Source organism: Leopardus geoffroyi, chromosome B1 (assembly GCF_018350155.1).
Source record: "Leopardus geoffroyi isolate Oge1 chromosome B1, O.geoffroyi_Oge1_pat1.0, whole genome shotgun sequence".
Lineage (NCBI taxonomy): Eukaryota > Metazoa > Chordata > Mammalia > Carnivora > Felidae > Leopardus > Leopardus geoffroyi.
This window is the reverse complement of record NC_059327.1, coordinates 160,275,766-160,295,989: the sequence shown is the minus strand read 5'-3', so window position 1 is coordinate 160,295,989 and position 20,224 is coordinate 160,275,766. Positions and strand designations below refer to the sequence as shown.

General features: G+C 40.9%; 1 protein-coding gene across 9 annotated transcripts in view; it reads left to right on the top strand.

The window, feature by feature from the left end:
* The window catches only part of CRACD (capping protein inhibiting regulator of actin dynamics), a 290,463-nt gene that overhangs the window by 237,360 nt on the left and 32,879 nt on the right, over nucleotides 1-20,224 (top strand). For 6 of the 9 annotated variants that reach the window (XM_045473978.1, XM_045473974.1, XM_045473975.1 and 3 more), the window contains one exon: nucleotides 17,452-17,587. The exons of 1 other annotated variant lie outside the window; for it this stretch is intronic. In XM_045473978.1, coding sequence (XP_045329934.1) covers nucleotides 17,468-17,587 — 120 coding nt within the window. In that variant the 5' untranslated portion in view covers nucleotides 17,452-17,467. Of the gene's footprint in view, nucleotides 1-17,451; nucleotides 17,588-19,531; nucleotides 19,573-20,224 lie in introns of those variants that run through there. 2 more of the 9 variants (XM_045473980.1, XM_045473981.1) reach the window with 2 other exon arrangements.

Here is a 20,224-nt window from a genome sequence, read left to right as displayed (position 1 = left end):
AAAGGAATATACCTTCATGGTTAGATAATGATTTCTTAGGTGCCAAAAGCACAGGTGACAAAAGAAAAAACTGGTAAATTGGACTTCACCAAAATTAACTTTTGCATTACAAACAATACCATGAAGAAAATGAAAAGACAATTCACAGAAGGAAGAAAACATTTGCAAACCATACGTCTGATAAGGGAGTTATATTCAGAATAGGTAAAGAGCTCTTGTAACTCAGTAATAAGATGACCAAAAAAATGTTTAATGGATAAATTACTTGAATAGACATGTCTCCAAAGAAAATATTACAAGGTTCGTTATGAAAACATACTTGCTTAACATCATTAGTTATCAGGGAAATGCAAATCAAAACCACAATAACATAGAACTTCACAACCATTAGGAAGGCTATAAAAAATAAATAAATAAATAAAGACAATAACATGTGTTGGTGAGAATGTAGAGAAATTTAGACCCTAACACAGAGTTGATGGTAATGTAAGATGGTATAGCCATAGTTTGATGGTTCATCAAAATGTTAATCATAGAGTTACCATATGACCCAGCAGTTCTAATCCCAGGTATATAACCCAAGAGAAATGAAAACACATGTCTGCACAAAAACCTATACACAAATGTTCATAACAACATTATTCATAGTAGTCAAAACGTTGAAACAGTCCAAAAGTCCATCAAAAAATGAATGGATAGGGGTGCCTGTCTGGCTTAGTCAGTAGAGTACGTGACTTTTGATCTTGGGGTTGTGAGTTCAAGTACCATGTTGGGTGTGGAGCCTACTTTGAAAAAAAAGGATGGATAAATACAATGTGTTATATATCCATGCAATGGAATATTTGAAATACTGATACATGGTATGACATGGATAAACTTTGAAAACACTATGCTAAGTGAAAGAAGGAAGTTAGAAAATACCACCTAGTGTATGATTATATTTATATGAATGTCTCAAATAGGCAAATTCATTGAGACAGAAAGATTTGTGGTTGCCAGGCATGGGGTAGGGTGGCGGGTGACTGTTAATGAGCGTGGGGTTTCTTTTTGGGATGATAAAAACTAAACTTAGGTGGTAATGATAGTAGCCCAATTCTTTGAATATACTAAAAATCATTGAAATGTACCCTTTGAATGAATGAAATTTTAGGGTATGTGAATTATATCTCAGTAAATGTATTTTTTTGAAGTAGTGAATGTGGCATTGTTGAAGTCCTACCTGGCTGAGGTGATAAGTTTGTATAGGCAGGAGAGATTCAGGGCTTATTCTCCTCTCCTAAATCCCTAAAATAGGAGGTAGAAATTTGGAGCGGAACAGAAAGGGATAATTATGAAGTAGGACATCACTGCAGGCTAGAGCAGGCTGGCTTGGAAGGAGAAGCAGCTGCACACATTTGCTTGAGGGTGTTGAGCCCCTGCATTGAGGGAGGTGTTCAGCTTGAAGGGAGAGAGGACATGAGGGAAAAAATACAGGTTATGTCTGAGACTGCCTGTTTAAAAATAGTTGCCTGTGCCTTTTAGGAAACATAGAGTTGTTATTTGGCCACATACATGTGAATCTATAAGAAAAGTGTTATTATAGACATCAAGGGAATTGGGCACTATCAAAAGGAAATGCCCCACAGATGTTACTATGACAAGACTGGAAGGGTCTATAATATTACCCAGAATGCTGTAGGTCCTGTTGGACAAGATTCTTGCCAGGAGAATTCATGTATGTATGTTGAGCATATTAAGCACTCTAAGAACCAAGATAGCTCCTAGAAACATGTGAGGGGAAAATGATCAGAAAAAGGAAGTGAAAGAGAAAGATACTTGGATTCAGGTGCCAGCCTGCTCCACCCAGAGAAGCACACTTTGTTAGAGCCAGTGGAGAGGAGCCTGAGCTGCTGGAATCTGTATGAATTCATGGCATGATAGATGTTTTTTAAAAAAAGACCTCTGGACTATAAAGAGAAGAAAAAATTGCCTATGGTTGACCCCATGCAGCCCTGCTCACACATACACACAAAAGGAGATATCAATCCTACTCTCTACTTATATGATACCCTTATTCAGTAGACACACACACACACACACACACACACACACACACACACACCAGTGTTAAAATCTAAGGTAATTTTTTAGTCCTGATCCAATACCTTCACTTTAGAAATGGGGACACTGAGGCTTAAAGAGATCACAGTACAGTGCTGTTCATGTTAGAGATGTGATTAGAATTCCAGTCAGCTGATTTTGCATGTGGTAATCCTTTCCTCTTGAACAACCCCACCCTATTTCCACTTGCTTGAGGGTGTAAGCAGACACTCTTACAAGCACGCTAATTCCTCTTTATCCTTCACTTTTCTGCACAAATGTGCCTTCCTCAGGGAATAAGCTTACTCTGACCCCCTTAGCCTAGATCAGGCCTCCCTGCCATTGTTCTCAGTTTCCTTTACCTTCCCACAAAGGTAGGCCTGTAGGGTACCCATTGTATTTCCAGGCTTTAGAATTGTGCCTGGGCCATAGCAGGCATTCAAATTATTCATTTACTAAATGTACAAATACTGCTCTTTTTTGCCATACCGACTCTTCCCACTGTACAAGTCAACGTTTAGCTGATTCATCCTTCAGTTTCCCACCATGGTACAGAGTATCACTGTACATGGTGACAGCATAGTGAGACATGTCACCAGTGAAATGACAGTGGAGTTCAGGCTCCCTGATTACCCATGTTGTACCTTGGATCACTTGGCCTTGCTGCTTTTCAGAAGGTCAAGTCAGAAAAGACTTAGACTACTCGATCATGTATCCTCTACCCATAGGAACCTGCGATGTGCTGATTGAATTGGGACTAGAAAAGATGTACAAAACCACTCAATGAAATTTAGGGACTAAGTAGGAAAACTAATGGAGCTGGACTGAGTAAGTTTAGAGGGGATGAAGGTTGATGATACACTGTGTGGGAGAGCAACAGATCAGGAGCCAGAGTCTCTTGTGCCTGCAGTTGCTTTCACTCGTGAGCTGTGTGATCTGACCCAAGCCAGGCCTTTCATCTGTTAAATGGATATGCTCTCTCCACGCTCTTTCCCCACTTATTATGAGGACCAAAAAAATGCATGTGACATTACACTACCTGCTATAAAATTGCACTTTACAAATGCAGGGTAATGTTATTACTGATATAAAGAGGATGTGGATACTAGTTTTCTATTTCCAGAGCATAGACCAAAACTCAGTTGATTCAGATGATGAGTAGAGAGGTTTATGAAAAGATCTTTGTCCAGGTGGAGCAACTGAGGAGTGGAACAGACAGCATGCAAACTCGTAGAGTCCTTGCAGAATTCTCCCGGCAGGTTAGACAATTGCTCATCCTATGTGATGGAGACACAGGACTAAGCTTAGGGACTGGAGTAAATGATCTTTGATTTCTAGTTCTAAGAGTGCGTGCATTTAAGATCCCAAAATTCCCTCCTCTTCCTTGAATTTTTTTGAACTGTCCTGTTTCTGTTGTAATAATTAGGCTCCATAGCCTATTGGGTACCATGTATTTTCATAGAATACCGAAGTCTGGGATGAGCTTCCATGATGCCACACAAAATATGTTGACTCCAGTCTCTTCCAGCAACTCTAGTTTGTTCGATGAGGATACTTAATTGCTCTTTAGCGTTTCATTTGAATGAGACTCACGGATCTGTTTAGAAGAAAACTGCTGATCAATTGCAAATGCCCCTGTTGTCATGGAAACAAGCTGCAATGAGACTATAATTATATTTCCTTATTCCTGAAGTGAATCCCTAATCATTGCTATGGTAATTACCCAATATCTGTGGTCCCAAATTACATGATGCTTGTCCAAAAAAGACAAAGGATAGGAATAGGAGGGCTGGCCCAAGACATGTGTTAACTGTGCAGCTGCAGAAAGCCCTCTCCTTTTGTGTGTGGGGAGAACTTCCCTCTGTGGGCTCATACTCCAAGGTTAGATGATGTCAGTTGCATCTTAGAATGTGCCTGGTGTGTAGAATAGTGGCTAGAAGGCTGTATCAGGTTAGGATTATTTCTAACACAACTAGTATCTTCAACAGTAATGAAATATAGTACCTGATGTACCTGAAAGTCTGGAGGACTTGTCAAGTTTCAAAGTCCATTAATGAAGTGACTCAGCAAAGGCATCAAGAACTGGTCTGATTCTTTTTTGCTCTTCCTCAGGGAGTAGTCTCTTGTCCCCAGGTTTGTCCCTTCATAGCCCCCAAATGGCTGTCAGGTGTCACCTGTTATATGCAGGCAACAAAGGCGGGAGACAGAAAGGGGACCTTCCCTGTCTTCTGTCATGTTTTGTGAATAAGAAGAGCTTTCCCAGAAACGCCTCCTCCATGATACTCTCCCTCACTTTTTTTTGTTCCTTCCACACCAGACCCTGCTACAGACAGTAGTTCCAGTCAACAGAACTTAAAATGGAGGTGACCCTTCCTGACTCCTGTTCAGGATCTTCAGCACTAAGTGCATATGGGTGAGGGATGGAATGGCATGACTACAGGGCTAACTTTGTTTTGCTTTCCTTCTCACCTTCTCTTTCTACTGTGACTCTGCTTCTGGTGCCCTGAGTTCCAGGCCACAGTCCCGTCACGTACCCTCTGTCTGCCAATAAGCATGGGCACAGGGCCCTGGACCTGGGCTTGGGCATCCCAGTAGCATGGGGAATGGCATCCTTGGCTCTCAGGCACAGCACATGTCACCAAGAAAGAAAAGTCAGCCTCTTGCAAGAGAAGCAGAATCAAAACACCATAGTGCTTTTCAGAAAAGTTATCCATCCGGGTGGGCTAGGTTGGAAAGGAGAATCAAGATACAGAATGAGAAATACGGTGTGGTGGTTGTTTTTGGTACTTAACTGTCAGCATCTAGTTTCCCTTCCCAACAGTTTTTGCCTATTTTTTTCCCCAAGTTATCAAGTTTGCCTCTCTGTGTATACCTCTAATAGGACACAGTATCTGCCTCTATGACAGAAGCCAAAAGGGCCAGATCCTCCACTTTCCCCCAACTGCAGCCGGGCATGAGCATGTGACCCCCCCCCCCCCCAGCCAGGTGGATTTTCTCTCCTGGGCTTGGACTTGGCAGGTGCTCAAGGATGGAAGAGACACAACTATGGTGGCAGCCCGTAACCAAGCTCTTCCTGTGGCATGGCAGCCGCTGTGGTTCCTGATGCCCAGACCGCTACAGTTCTAACTCCTGTCTGTTTCCAAGCTTTGGTCCCAGTTTCCTTTGTTCTTTGATCCTCCACTGTTCTTCTAAGTAAATTTTCTTTTGGTTGAGCATGACAAGGTTAATTTCTGTGTGAAGACACAGAATGAAACCAGGAAAACTAGGTGAGAATGGGGGGGGAGGGTGTGACACAGAAGGTAGGAAGCAAAGCCTGGAACACTTCCCTGGTTTGAGTTAAAAAGAAGTCCCCAGAAAAAGCCTTTAAAGATGCTGAACATTCTCCTGACTTGCCCACCAGCTGGCTTCTCAGAATCTCCCACAATGGCCTCCGGCACAGGCCTGCCATACCTGAAAAACGCGCATGGTCTGAAAATATTTCCTCCCCACCACCCCCCCATCAACACATTTGCCTCAGGCTCTCCATTCCCTCAGTGACCTTTCCATGGAAAACCCATCTGATTAACTATTCTACAGTATTAGTCATTCACTCTTCCATTGAAAAACTTTACTCACATATTATATTGTATGAAGCACTGTGGGAGAAACAAAGGTAACAGATGTGATCCCTGCCCTCATGCAGCTCCAAGTACTGTAGTGGAGATAAAATGATCTCATTAGTGCTGGAATCATATTTGTGTAGCACTTTATAATATGCACAGCACTTTTATTTTCTCTCTTATTTAAGGCATGATTATAGGAACCATAACATAAAACAGTAAGAGATGTGTGCACAGGCCTTTCCTCCAGGAAGCAGGAGAGGCTGTGTGTATGGGGGGAGTGGGGGGCGTTGATAAGATTTGAGCTGGACCTTGAAGGATGAGTAGGGCCTGAACCAAGAGATTGGCATTGGGCAGTCCATGGAGAGGAAGAGCCTATGCAATGATAGAGCCCAGAGAGGGTATTTGGGGAACCGAGTGGTTTGGCTTACAGGATGCTGGAAGTAGGGTAACATTTGATAGTAATGGGTAACACTTATGTAAATGCTTACACTGTTCTCAGTGCTTTACATACTATAACTCATTTAATCCTAACAGTAGCTTCGTGAGGGTGGTCCTGTTATCATCCCCATTTACAGATAGGGAAACTGAGACACGTAGAGATTTAGTGACTTGCCAAAGGCCACACAGCTGGTAAGGGGTAGAACCAGGTTTCAGTGGTAGGCAGACTCACACATGGAGTCTGAGCCCAAACTCCCTCCACTACATGCCCTCCATCATAGAGCCAGAGAAGTTTGGAGCCCTGTCATGCAGAGCTTTGTGGGCCAGTAACGTAGCAGCTTCATCTCATAAGATTTTAGCAAAAGAGAACCACTGGAAGTTTCTGAGCTGGCAAATTAACTACTTTAAAGTTAGTACAGGGTTTGAGAGGAAGTGGAATTGCAGAGGACTTCAGTTGGAGACCATTTATAGATGTCAATCATATTACAACAGGCTGGAGGTCAAACCAGGGTAACAGTGACAATTAGACACTCATTGGCCCTTAAACTGCCCTTAGAAGTTCTTCCACTTGCTTCTGAGGTCTCCCGCACACCTCTTTTTACATGTCCAAGAACAAAGCCTTTGAGCCTCCATTGTCCACCTGGGTTGGGGATGAGAGCATCGTGCCAGACACTTGCCTCCAGAGGTCCAGGAAAACAAAAGTTCTTCATACCACATTTGCAGTGATTTTAGAATCTCAAGTAGTTTTAAAATTAAAAATAATAAAAATAAAGCTTCTCCTGGGCAAAGGTTAAGTGTGTGAACTTTATATTGTTTTTGGCATGGTTACTAGCATAATAACCCAATTCTGTGTATTACAGCAGAGTGGGGTTATAACGCATTCAGACCTCAGCTGAGTTTCCTGAAATCTTTTACAACTTCAAGCACAGAAATGGGCCCTTCAAAACAGCCCTACATTTTGGTCAGTGTGCTGCCAAGTGCACCCAAGAGTACTATATTATTTCATCTTCAATGCCCTTTAGAGCTTCTAGGTAGAATTATGACAGTCAGTACAGCTGACTCTGGGTAAATGAAAGAGAAAGAGGTGGAGTTGGGGAGGAACAGCAGTGTCTTTCTTCCTCTTCTTCCAAATCCATAATGACTTAGATCAAAGGTCTTTAAGTATAATAAGATGTAGATAGAACAAGACCCCCTAAGCCACTCCAAGTTTGTCTCAGTGCTAATAATCACACCTTCTTATAGAATTGACTCAACCTATTAGAATCCTCTGGTCTTCAGTCAATAGTCCTGTTCATGGTGTTTCAACCTCCTGGGCTGAACCCTAGGGACTGTTGCTCTGTGACTCAGATACCACTATTAGCTTTTCAAGCATTTCACCTCCAAATTTCCCATGATTTTAGGCAAATATCAAGAAGTTCTCTCTTCTTCCTCCCTCTTCTCTTCCTCCTTTTTTTTTTTCCTTTTTTTGTCCTGTAAAGTCTATACTAATCTTTACAGAGAGTGACTTTCATTTGGGTAGGGGATATGAAAGTGATGTAAATGTCAAATCTTCAGTGTGAAATGAGGACATAGGGCGTACCTACTTATCTTTCAGCCATGTCTACACATAGTTATGAGTCATGATACGGTATTCATACATTTTTTAAAATCTTAAGGGGTGCCTTGGTAGCTCAGTTGATTGAGTGTCCAACTCTTGATTTTGGCTCAGATCATGATCTCACAGTTTGGTGAGTCTGAGCTCCATGTTGAGCTCTGCGCTGACAGTGAGGAGCCTGCTTGGGATCCTCTCTCTCCCTCTCTCTCTCTGCCCCTCCCCCACTCACACTATCGCTGTCTCTCTCAAAATAAATAAACTTTTTAAAAAAATCTTGATTAATACCACTGATCATAGCAGCATTAAGTCACATTGGCCAAAAAGTTGAAACAAAATGTTTATCCACAGATGAATGGGTAAACAAAATGTGATATATTCTAGATGTAGTAGAATATTATTCAGTCTTCAACAATGATGAAATTCTTAAAAAAAAAAAAATGAAATTCTGACACATGCTACATGGATAAACCTTGAAGATACTATGCTAAGTGAAATAAGCCAGACACAAAAGGACAAATGTTGTATGATTCCACTTATAGGAGGTGCCTGGAATAGTCAAATTCATAGACATAGAAAGGAGGATAATGGTTATCAGGGGCTAGGGGAAGGGGGGAGATGGATAGTTATTGTTGAATGGGTATAGAGTTTCAGTTTGGGATGACGAAAAGCTCTAGATGGGTTCTTGTGAATGTACTTAATGCCACTGAAGTGTACATTTAAAACTGGATAAAATAATAGATTTTAATATATTTTACTATAACAAAAAAAATCTCAGTCAACATTATGTAAATACAAAAAAAATTCACGGATGCTGGGATCTCATTTGGTGTTGACAGAGTTGGTATTTAAGCAGTAAAACTGGTTCACCTTCTTTTATATAAGATTTGCAGTCGTGGGTGAACTGAGAGTCTCTTAACACTACGTTCTTACCGTGGGCTGGCAGCTATTCACATAGTGTCTTTGTTCCCAAAGAAATCCAAATATCTACAAACATGGAGAGTTAAAATGGAAACCTCTGTCAGCTGTGACTCAGGAGCCTGAGTTCTGGTTTCGGTTCTGTCTTGATCAAGTCTCTCTCTCGCCTTCTGGGACCTCGGCTCCTGTTGTCATGGACTCCGTCATCACAGAAGGCCCTTTGAGCCTGGACTGTTGGCTGTACGAGGACTGCCATCTGTCACAGTGGACGGTGCCCCAGACTAGCAGCTCCCCCTCCAGCTGCTAGCTTCCTTGTAGAGATGCACTGGAGATGTGGCAAGCAGCGGCCTGTGCCTCCGAGCACAGCAGGAGAGGAGCGTGGGCAGGCAGAATGGAGTGCAGGCTTGGAGTGGGTCTTGCAGCTTGGGGTCTTTAGTCCTACCCCTTGATTTCCACATTGTTTTTGAAGGAATTCTGAACTGAAAGGACAGATGATGTTATTTATTAATGTCCAGTGCCCTATAGCTCTCCCCTAACCTAGACCTGACCTCTCGTAAAATCATACATCACAGAGCCTGAGGGATGACAGTAACAAAGAAATAGGAAAGATGTAAGTTTTGTGGGAAACACTGATGACTTTGGTTTCACTGATGATGTTGAGTTTGTAGACAGTGGGACAGCCAGGTAGCCGGCCCCACCATGTGGCTAGAGACGTAGAGAGAGAAGAGCATGTAGTATTGGAGACACGTAGACAGTTTTTTAAAGTGGTTGTTAAACCAGAAGAGTAGAGCAGGTCATTCTATCATCTGTGCCTTTGAAAAGGTAACATAGGAGTTGAAGAGTTGAAGGGAAAGACCAAAAGCTGATGTCTATGGGCTGACTGGATGCCTCTGATTAGATGTTTGAAATCTGAACCTCTTCACCAATAACAATTACATCAGTGACAACAGCAACAAAGCCAGGACAGATACAGAAATGAGAGTTATGACATCTCAGCCATGCTTTTTGTCCATAGGGCCCAGGAACTTCTGCTGCCTGGACCTCCAAGTCCAAAGGGACCATTTTTCCAACCCTTCTAAGGTGTGGCTATGATTCTTCCCTGAACTAATGAAGACTGTTCCTCAGGGACCAGTGTTGTTATGAATTTCCCAAGTGGGTGTCTCTTCCTCTCCTACTAGAGTTTGCTTTTAGTACATGTGCTTTGCATTTGACTTCAGATCTTGTCTAAATTTAAATGACTGTTTAATGTATTGACAATCCTTTAGTTAGAAGTTAAAAATCTGGGGGATTTTAGAGGTCTTTATACATCTCTTCTCATGATCAAGAGGCTGCTCTGTGTTCTCAACATCTGAAGAGAAGGTTCCCACACAGGAAGCCCCTTTTTTTCCATTTGAGAACATAAAGCCTGAAGGAAAGTTGCAGCTTTGAGGCCCCTGCCTCTAGGCTCACTCATAATAAAAGAAAGGGGGGGGACTGGCCTGCTTCGCAATCAATTGTGAAAGATCTTTAAATGTCAAGAATAAAGAAGTCCAGATGAACTCTGCTAAGGTACAATTTGTATTAAATTGCCCCACTACCTCCCAATCATGTAATTCCTATTTCCCAGCTGTTAAGGACAATGATTCTACCAAACTCTTTGTTCATAAGAACATAGTTTCAAGCTGAGATCTCCACACGTGGTGTATTCAGTTTGAATTCCAGCCCTGCCTCAAATTCTGGAACTTTGGGCAGGGTTCTTACCTACTCTTTGTCTCAGCTTCCCCTTCAGACAAAAGGAAATAATCTATATTGTAGAGTTGTTTGGAGCCAGAACTGGTAACCATGTTTACCAAAGATTTTAAATTATACAGATTACCAAGGATTTAATGTTGATTTGCATTATGTAAACAGAAATACTTAGAAGAGAGTGTTCATCCATGTAACTAAATAAACCAGGTACCATTCTCCTCCACTGTTTCTTCTCAGAGCTTTACAATAGGACAAAAACCAGATATAAGAAGAAAAAGGTAGAAATATTTTTGGTCACTTTGAAAAGTAATCCCCTCAAGAGTAAAGGCCATATAAATAAGTAGGTTCTGACAAATGTAGAAATTTACTATCAAAAAGTTATTTAATCATTTCTACTTCTGGCTGTGATGAAGTAGCTTGTAGCAAATCAGAACTCCCACCGAGAACAACAAGAAATACAGATAGAATATTAAAACAAAGACATCTGTTTGAAGACATCATATTGCGTCTAGTGCACCAGACTTGAACAATGAGTTCCTGGAGAGAATGGAAGCCCACTGAGATGAGCCCAACTTTCTGCAAATTGCTTCTCTCCTGTGAGCATTGACTTTTGAGAGAGAGCAAGAGACCAAGAAGCTGGAGGGTGACTGGCAAGAGGAAGAGAAGGCAACAGAGCTGTAGGCAATCTCCTGGAGCCTGGAATACAAAAATTGGAGTTTGAGGCTGCCAAGATAGCCAGGACTTAAGGGACTGAAATGCTCAAGGGAAGAGAAACTCAGAAGAATGAATCTAAATCTGGGCAACAGTTTTCCTTTTGACAAATTTGTTGATAAAGCTGAACAGAAATAGAGGCTGAAAGGTAAGGCAGACATTCTGTGGTGTTGGAAAGATGAAAATTGGGATTTAGGGACTAGCAAGGAGGGGGACCTTAGGAAGCAATCCAGGCTGTCAGTTGGGATAACAGGAGGCCTATACCCTAGAAGTGGGGAAAAGCAGAAGTAGTCTGAGCCTTACAAAGGTTGCTTACTAGCCATGATCAGCTCAGTCCCTGATTGGATTCAGGTGGTCTGCTCCTCTGCCGATGGCTGAAGGAGTGGGTGAAACCTCTCTGGAAAGAGAGAACCCAGCCTCTACAATGTTTCATTCATGATATATAGAATTCAATCAAAAAATTACCAGGTGGGGCGCCTGGGTGGCGCAGTCGGTTAAGCGTCCGACTTCAGCCAGGTCACGATCTCGCGGTCCGTGAGTTCGAGCCCCGCGTCGGGCTCTGGGCTGATGGCTCAGAGCCTGGAGCCTGTTTCCGATTCTGTGTCTCCCTCTCTCTCTGCCCCTCCCCCGTTCATGCTTTGTCTCTCTCTGTCCCAAAAATAAATAAATGTCGAAAAAAAAAAAAATTACCAGGCAGCTGAGAATCAGACTATGAGAAAAACAAAATAATAGAAGTAGACCCACAGGTGATAAAGATATTGAAGATTCAGATAGAGATACTTAAATAATTGTGATTAATATATTCAGTTGAATAATTGACAAGATAGAGAATTTTACCAGACAACTAGAATCCATTAAAAAGAATCAAATGGAAATCTAGATATGAAAAATGCTACTGAAATTAAGCACTCAATAGGTAATTTTAACGGATTTGACACAGAGAGAGAATTAATGACCTGAAGGCAAGTTCTGTAGAAAAATCCAGACTGAATCATATTGAGTAAAAAGAATGACAGGTACAGAAAATAGCATAAGGGCATATGGCTTATAGGGAAGCATTCTAACGTTAGAGAAATCAGGGGTTGGGGAAATAAAGGAAAAAGGGAGTAGAAGCAATATTTGAAGGAATAGTGGCTTAGAATTTTCCAAAAGTGATGAAAGACACCAAACAACAGGTTTAAGAAATTACTATATATCCCCATCTGGATAAAGTAGAGGAAGTCCATACCTGCCCACAGCAGAGTAAAACTGCTACAACCAAGGCAAAGGGAAAAACCTTAGTATCAGCTATAAATAAAAGATGATATTTTTTGAGGAACCTCCATACTGTTTTCCAGAGTGGCTGTACCAGTTTGCATTCCCATCAACGGGGCAAAAGTGTTCCCTCTCTCCACATCCTCGCCAACATCTGTTGTTGCCTGAGTTGTCAGTTTTAGCCATTCTGATAAGTGGCATCTCTTTGTGGCTTTGATTTGTCTTTCTCTGATGATGAGTGATGTTGAACATCTTTTCGTGTGTCTGTTAGCCATCTGGATGTCTTCTTTGGACAAGTGTCTATTCATGTCTTCTGCCCATTTCTTCACCGGATTATTTGGTTTTTGGGGTGTTGAGTTTGATAAGTTCTGTATAGATTTTGGATACTAACCCTTTATCTTGATATGTCATTTGTAAATATCTTCTCCCATTCCATCCATTGCCTTGCAGTGCAGAAGCTTTTTATCTTGATGAGGTCCCAATAGTTCATTTTTGCTTTTGTTTCCCTTGCATCCAGAGACCTGTCTAGTAAGAAGCTGCTGCAGCTGAGGCCAAAGAGGTTGTTGCCTGTTTTCTCCTCTAGGATTTTGATGGTTTCCTGTTTCACATTTAGGTCTTTCATCCATTTTGAATTTATTTTTTGTATGGTATGAGGAAGTGGTCCAGCTTCATTCTTCTGCATGTCACTGTCCAGTTTTCTCAGCACCATTTGCTAAAGAGACTTTTTTCCATTGGATACTCTTTCCTGCTTTGTTGAAGATTAGTTGGCCATACATTTGTGGGCCCATTTCTGGGTTCTCTGTTCTGTTCCATTGATCCATATGTCTGTTTTTGTGCCAGTACCTTACTGTCTTCAACTACCTTACAACCCAGCAGTTGCACCACTAGGTTTTTATACAAATGATACAAAAATGCTGATTTCGAAGGGCACATGCACCCCAATGTCTATAGCAACATTATCAACAATTGCCAAATTATGAAAGAGCCCAAATGTCCATTGACTGATGAACGGATAAAGATGATGTGGTATATATATACAGTGGAATGACACTCAACGATCAAAAAGAATGAAATCTTGCCATTTGCAACAATGTGAATGAAACTAGAGTATATTATACTAAGTGAAATAAGTCAGGCAGAGTAAGACAAATAGCATATGATTTCACTCATATGTTGAATTAACAAAACACAATAGATAAACATAGGGGAAGGGAAGTAAAAATAAGATAAAAACAGAGAGGGAAGCAAACCATAAGAGACTCTTAAATACAGAGAACAAACTGGGGTTTCTAGAGGAGACGTAGGTGGGGGGGATGGGTTAAATGGGTGATGGGAATTAAGGAGGGCACTTGTTGAGATGAGCACTGGGTATTATATGTAAGTGATGATCACTGGGTTCTACTCCTGAAACCAATACTATACTGTATATTAACTAACTTGAATGTAAATAAATTTAAAATAAAGAAAAAAGATGATAGACTGCCTGTCTTTTCAAAGAAGCAGTAATATAACCTACAAAAATTTTATAGGTAACAGCATAACTTAATGGTAAAATATTGAATACATTTTTGCTTAGTTTGAGAACATGTCAAAGTCCACCATCACGATTTCTGTTCAACTTTGTGTGAAGTTCTAGCTAATTCACTGTGACAAAAAAAAAAAAAGAAAGAAAGGCAGGGAGGAAGGAAGGGGGGGGTAGGGAGATAGGGAAGGAAAGAAAGAAGGAAGGAAGAAAAGAAGGATGGATTTAAAATCCTTCCACTTGGGTGGCTCAGTCAGTTGGGCATCTGAGTCTTGGTTTCTGCATGGGTCATAGTCTCATAGTCATGGGATGGAGCCCCATGTTGGGCTCTGTGCTGAGTGTGGGGCCTGTTTGGGATTCTCTCTCTCCCTGGTTTTCTGACTCTACCCTGGTCACATTCACATGCTCACTCCTTCAAAATAAATAAATAAACTTTAAAAAGTAATAATGAAATAAAACTGCCTTTTGTCACAGACAACCTGCTTGTATTCATAGAAAACCCAAAAGAATCAAGTCATATTATTATAATTAATAAATTTAGCTAAGAACATATTATTATAATTAATAAATTTAGCTTTAAGAACAATATACAAAGAATAATTATATTTTAATATTATACCAGTAAACCATTAGAAAATAAAAATGTTAACCTATATACACCATTTATAGTCAATTCAGAAACATCAAATATGTAGGAATAAATCTATCAATATGTATAAGATTTCTACACACAAAACCACAAAACATTGAGAGAAAGTAAGAGGGATCTAAACAAAGGGGTATCTGATGTTCAGGGATTAAAAGATCAAATATTGTAAAGACGTTAGTTATCCCAAAATTTATCTGTAGATCTAATGATGTCATGAAAGTAATTCTAGGAGTGTGTTGTGTGTGTAAATTTGTGTAGAAATGCAGAGATAAGAATAGCCATCTTGAGAAAAAAAAAGCTAGAGAACTTAAACTACTAGATTCCAAGACTCATTAAAAAGCTATAGTAATTAAGACAGTGTGGGATTATTGCTATAAAAATAGATAAGTAGACCAAGGGAAACGAGGCCAGAAACAGATCCAGATATACATAATCACTTAATTTATAGCAAATCACTCCCTATCTTCAAGCCTTAGTTTCCTCATCTGTAAATAGGCTTAATAATAGTGCCCACCACATAAGGCTTAAATATTACATAATAAAAGGACTTAGGGGTGCCTGGGTGGCTCAGTAGGTTAAGTGTCCGACTCTTGATTTTGGCTCAGGTCATGATCTCATGGTTCGTGAGTTTGAGCCCCGCGTCAGGCTCTGTGCTAACATTGCAGAGCCTGCTTGGAATCTTGGAATTCTCTCTCTCTCTCTCTCTCTCTCTCTCTCTCTCTCTCTCTCTCCTCCCCCTCCCCCACTCATGCTCATTCTCTCTCTCTCTCTCAAAATAAATAAATAAATAAATAAATAAATAAATAAATAAAAGGACTTAGATGTTCTACTAAAGAGGTTAGCACACATGCAAGGGACACAGCAAGAAGGGCTTGATAAAATTTAGCCAGTATTAATATTACCATTGTGACTACCTCTCTTTCTGTAATTACTACTACTGCTGTTGTTACTGTTCATTTTCCATTTTTCAGTATGATTATCTGGAAGTGGGGAATGAGTGGACATTAAAGCCTGGTTGGCAACAAGGAACATTTGGGGCAACACAGAAAAGTAGGAGAGTGTCACTGCTCGGCCTACTTGGAAAAACAATGGGATCGAGGAGATGAAGTTCATGATTCAGTCAGGGTTGTCTTAGAAACTGGAATGGGACTTGGCCTAACACCAAGGTAATGTTGGCCACACAACTGTTGGTCATTAGTAAACATTTATGAAGCTTCTAAAATGGACTTGTGTATAGATGTTTTGTAAGAGTGTCTGAAAGCATGCATATATAAATATAAGCCATCTGCAAATACAGTAAATAGAAATGAAGTCAGTTACCTCTTCTCCCACCTGGGTCATAGCCAGGGATCTGAGAGAGACATTTAGATAGAATATTAAAAGATTTGATTCTTTAAATGAAAAGTTTATTTCGTAGCTTCTTTAGGTAAACCTGGATGTTCATTTTGTAACACGGGTCACAGAGTCTCTGAAGACAGGGAAATAATGATCTATTTAATTCTTTCCATATTCATATCCTAAACAGTGCCTCATATTTTATAGAGTGGATTCCTCCTTTACAGTATGTGGTGTTATTTGGCTGAAAGCTTACCGATTCTTCTGGCTGTTTAGCATCTCTAATCCTCCCCTATTCCAGCCCACGTGTCATTTGCATCCTGTCTTCCTCTCCCACTGGCCCACCCACACCCCATTTCACTCATGGGAGGGAAGATGCTGAGACCTTCCACTGCTTTAAGACACTTAGCTGGCTGGTGAAGAACTGTACTCAGTAGCTCTGAATTCATTTCCTCTACTACTTCTGTTTGGATAACTTTAGATAAGATGATTTACCCCCTGAGTTTCATCTGTAACAAGGGATTGGTGTTGAAATAATGAAAGCAAAGCTCTTGGCACAGTTTTTCACTAAGGTGAGGGCTGATCTTGGCTATTATTTTTATTCTTATTCTTTATTCTTGTTCTTGTTCTTGTTCTTGTTCTTGTTCTTGTTCTTGTTCTTGTTCTTGTTCTTATTCATGACAAAGATCACACAGCCAGGAGGCTTACACCCAAGTCTTCTGTTTCTAAACCTCATATGCTTTTTTACCATGCTGCCTGTAATCTGGCAAATTAGAAGATACGATTTGGTACCCAGTCTTCCCAGTTCAGAGCACCAGCTGGAGGTGCCTTTCCCCCAGTGCTGGCACTTCGTCACTGATAACACCTCCAGGTGGGACACCTTCCTGAGGAGGGAAAGGGGGAGTCTGCCCATGGGCCTGGAATCATGGAAATGTACCTGCCTTGCCTTACAGAGAGTGTGTGATTCTGCCTGGGAAGTCTGGACTTGTCAAAGTGTAACCCTTTAACTGAAAAGCATTTATCGTTGGATACCTACCACTTATAAGCTGCTCACAGTCCATGAAGCTCATCAAAATTGCCCTAAGACACCTTTCTCATAAAGAGTCTAGCCCTAGAGACTATACGTGCAGTCCCTACCAGCAGTTCTAATCTTTGTCAAGTCTTAGTTTTAGATGTATGTATCTTTCTAACAGTTTGTAATCCAAAAAAAGGAATCTCTTGCCTCTAACTTCTAGATCTGCACGTTACTTAAAAAGTGCTGGTTGATAGGACTTACTGGGGGAAACTGATTGTGACAGCTCACCAGGACATAGGCTCCTCCAGTTAAAATTCCTGCAGTGCCTTATGTCCTGGGTCCTCTGCAAGTAGATAGCTGTCTTTGAGTTCTCTCACTGAGTGGCTCTAAAATATTGTGTTGGACACATGCTCCCTTATTTCTGTGAGACCCTTTCGTCTACCCAAGCTACTTGGCTGACCCTTAGCAGAACAGGACACAATGCTGGAAGTGCTTTCTGAATAAGACAGGTTGTGGGTGGAGTCCTCTAAATGAGGAGGAACAGGAAATTGAATTGCCAAAAGAAATATTATCATCCTAATAAAACGAAGCACATGGTTTGCATTCCAGGTCCTTCAACTATTCTATGGGAACCCGGGCCTTTTCCCATGACAGTATTTTTATCCCTGATGGGGGAGCAGAAAGTGAGCAGACAGTTCAAGCAATGTCACAGGACAACATCCTGGGCAAAGTCAAAACTCTTCAGGTAAGACAGCTTGAGATTGGAAAGTCAGAGCCATAGGAGGGGCCCCAGCTATGGTGGGAAGTGGGAGAATCCCCAGAGTGGCCTTGAATAATGGATCGGGAGATCCAGAGGAGCTTCTGGTGAGAATTTTTCTTTCTCAAACCTGATTCTGTTCTCAGGAAACCTTCCATCCACCTGTGAGAGGTATATTGTCACCATTGTACCCACCTGCATAACATCCCCTCTCCTTTTCTCTCAAGCTGTTCCTTCACTTTTAAGTTCATATCATGAGGACAGGTACCCAAGATCAGCTGTAGGACATGGAGGGAGGGGAGAGTTGGAAAAGCAACCATTAAATGTTGGCCATAATCCTGAGCACAGGGTTGACTGTGAGCTGAGGGCATGCACAGCAGGTACCCATCCTTGGACAGTGAATGGTGAGACTCTGTTATTTGCTCTGTCTGTAAATCTGGCTCCCCCTGAGCTACTGTATCTTGGAAGAATGCCAGGAAGCCCTTAAACCTCCCTCCTGTTCACACTGCAGAGCCCAGCAACTTTTTCTACACAAAATGGACTCAGGTGGCAACTCCTTAATAATTAAAAAATAATAAAATAATTATTCACTAAATGTGATTGAGATCATGAGAAATCCAGAAAAAGCAAGGGGAGCAAAGACACCCGGGATCTGACCATGCAGGTTTGCCTGATGGCTTGGTAGCATTCACTCCCCCGACAGATGCGCCTAAGCAAGCACTTCTTTGAGATGGGAAGGCCTGGAGGTGATCCAGATTATGAACGGGGGACTCCGGGTTTGCTGGTTTCCATCTGTCTGTAAGTCTACGATAACAAATGTATAAATGAATGAAAGAGAAAAAAAAAAGGAACAGCTGACTTGCATAGCTGCCGATACAATGAAGCATTATACTCAAAGGAAATTTTCTATTTTCTTGAAATGTTTTTGTTTCTACTGAACATTAGCTATGCATTTTGTGACCTGTGTTTGGTTACATATCCACACACACTCAGCTGAGTATAGCATATGGCAGATGGGGAAATAGTCCACACCCTAGAACCACACCCAGACTTGCCTAGATCTTTATACCTACTGCCAACCACTGCCCAAGGCCATCATTTTGCCCTCAGAGCTAACCTAGGTGCTTCCTTCAGATTCTAGCATTTCCTAACCAGGTTCTGTCTTTAGTTCTTGCTGGCTATGCTGCTGCATGTTTTATAGCCTGAGAAGAAAAAGGAAGCTGTCACTTCGCACAGGTTGGAGAAGAGAAAGGGATAGTAATTGCCAAAGAAAACCTTGACGCTACCCCCCTCACCTTTCCTTCTTGAAGTCTTTTGATTCCTGGAATATTATTCTTAAGTTCTGAACCCCTGGCTCATAATATCCCCTTTCCAAGAGGAGTGACTTACAGCGTTCAGTCCATGAAACAGGTGTACTTTATAAGGGCTTGCGAGTTCTTTAAAAATTTGATAATAGTGTGTTGTCTTAAATGATGTCTGTTCTAACATCACACCACATGCCATTGCCACTCCAGGAATGGATTTGGAGTTATAAAATGTATGCAATTCTGCACTACTGAAACTCAATTAAAAAATGTGTGAGAGCCTCTTATTACTATTAACACTGTAAGGCACAAGTTTAAATAATTGGATCTCACAATTAAAATGTAAAACAACCAACTTCCCTGAAGCAACAGTTCTTTTAACAACAGGAAGAAAACTGTGAGTAAAGCAGAATAACTAATTGGAGTGATCTCCTTTGGACAATATCTGCTCATATGAGGTCTGCCTAATTTTGCTTCTGCTGTATAGATTCACAGTTTGCCCTACAGCTCAATTGTTATATATTTTTTAAAAGACGCTTTGCTCTTTGAGGAGGGAAATGGGGGGCCATTATCATAGAAAATGTGATTTTTGGAGTAACATAAGATTTAATTGTATCACCCCCAAAAGACTGTGCTTTATTTTTCAGTCGACTAAGCAGTATGTTCCTGGTAAGTCATAGAAATAGTAGTTGACTTTATTAACTTGCATGAATGCTTTGCATTTTTCCATGACAACGTTATGCTGGTATTGATGCTTAGTCAGCAGCATAAAAGACCTCCCCCTCTTAGACTCCAGCATGGAATGAGGGTGTTTAGTTATGTCAGAGGCATGTATGTTTTTTATGTCTGAAATTGTCTTTGTGTATGTATGTATGTTTATGAAAAACAGAAAAAAGTTATGGATAACACCTATTTGACAGTAGATGTCCTGGCAAGCTGATTAGCCACCATTATTAAGACATTCTTTTAAAATGATATTTCTCTTGGAATGCCATTTAGAAAAACAAAAAACAAAAAACATTTTTCTCTGGCCTAGGAAACTTCCTGGCCCTTGGAAACCCACAGAACCGTGCCTACACTGACTGTGTTTGGAAAGGTTGCCCTCTAGTGTCCACATGTGGTCATCCCAGCTAGGGTGCTGTTGCTCTGGTGTTGCTCTTGGCAGTTTGTATCTCTTTGTTGAGTACAGCAGGACTGAATGCAGCATAAATCAGCCTACACTTTTCTGAATAAATCTATTCTGAATGAATCTATCACCTGCCAAAATTTCTGTGACAAATGATTGAACCTTTAATAGAAAAATTACTTTTTTTTTTAGTAT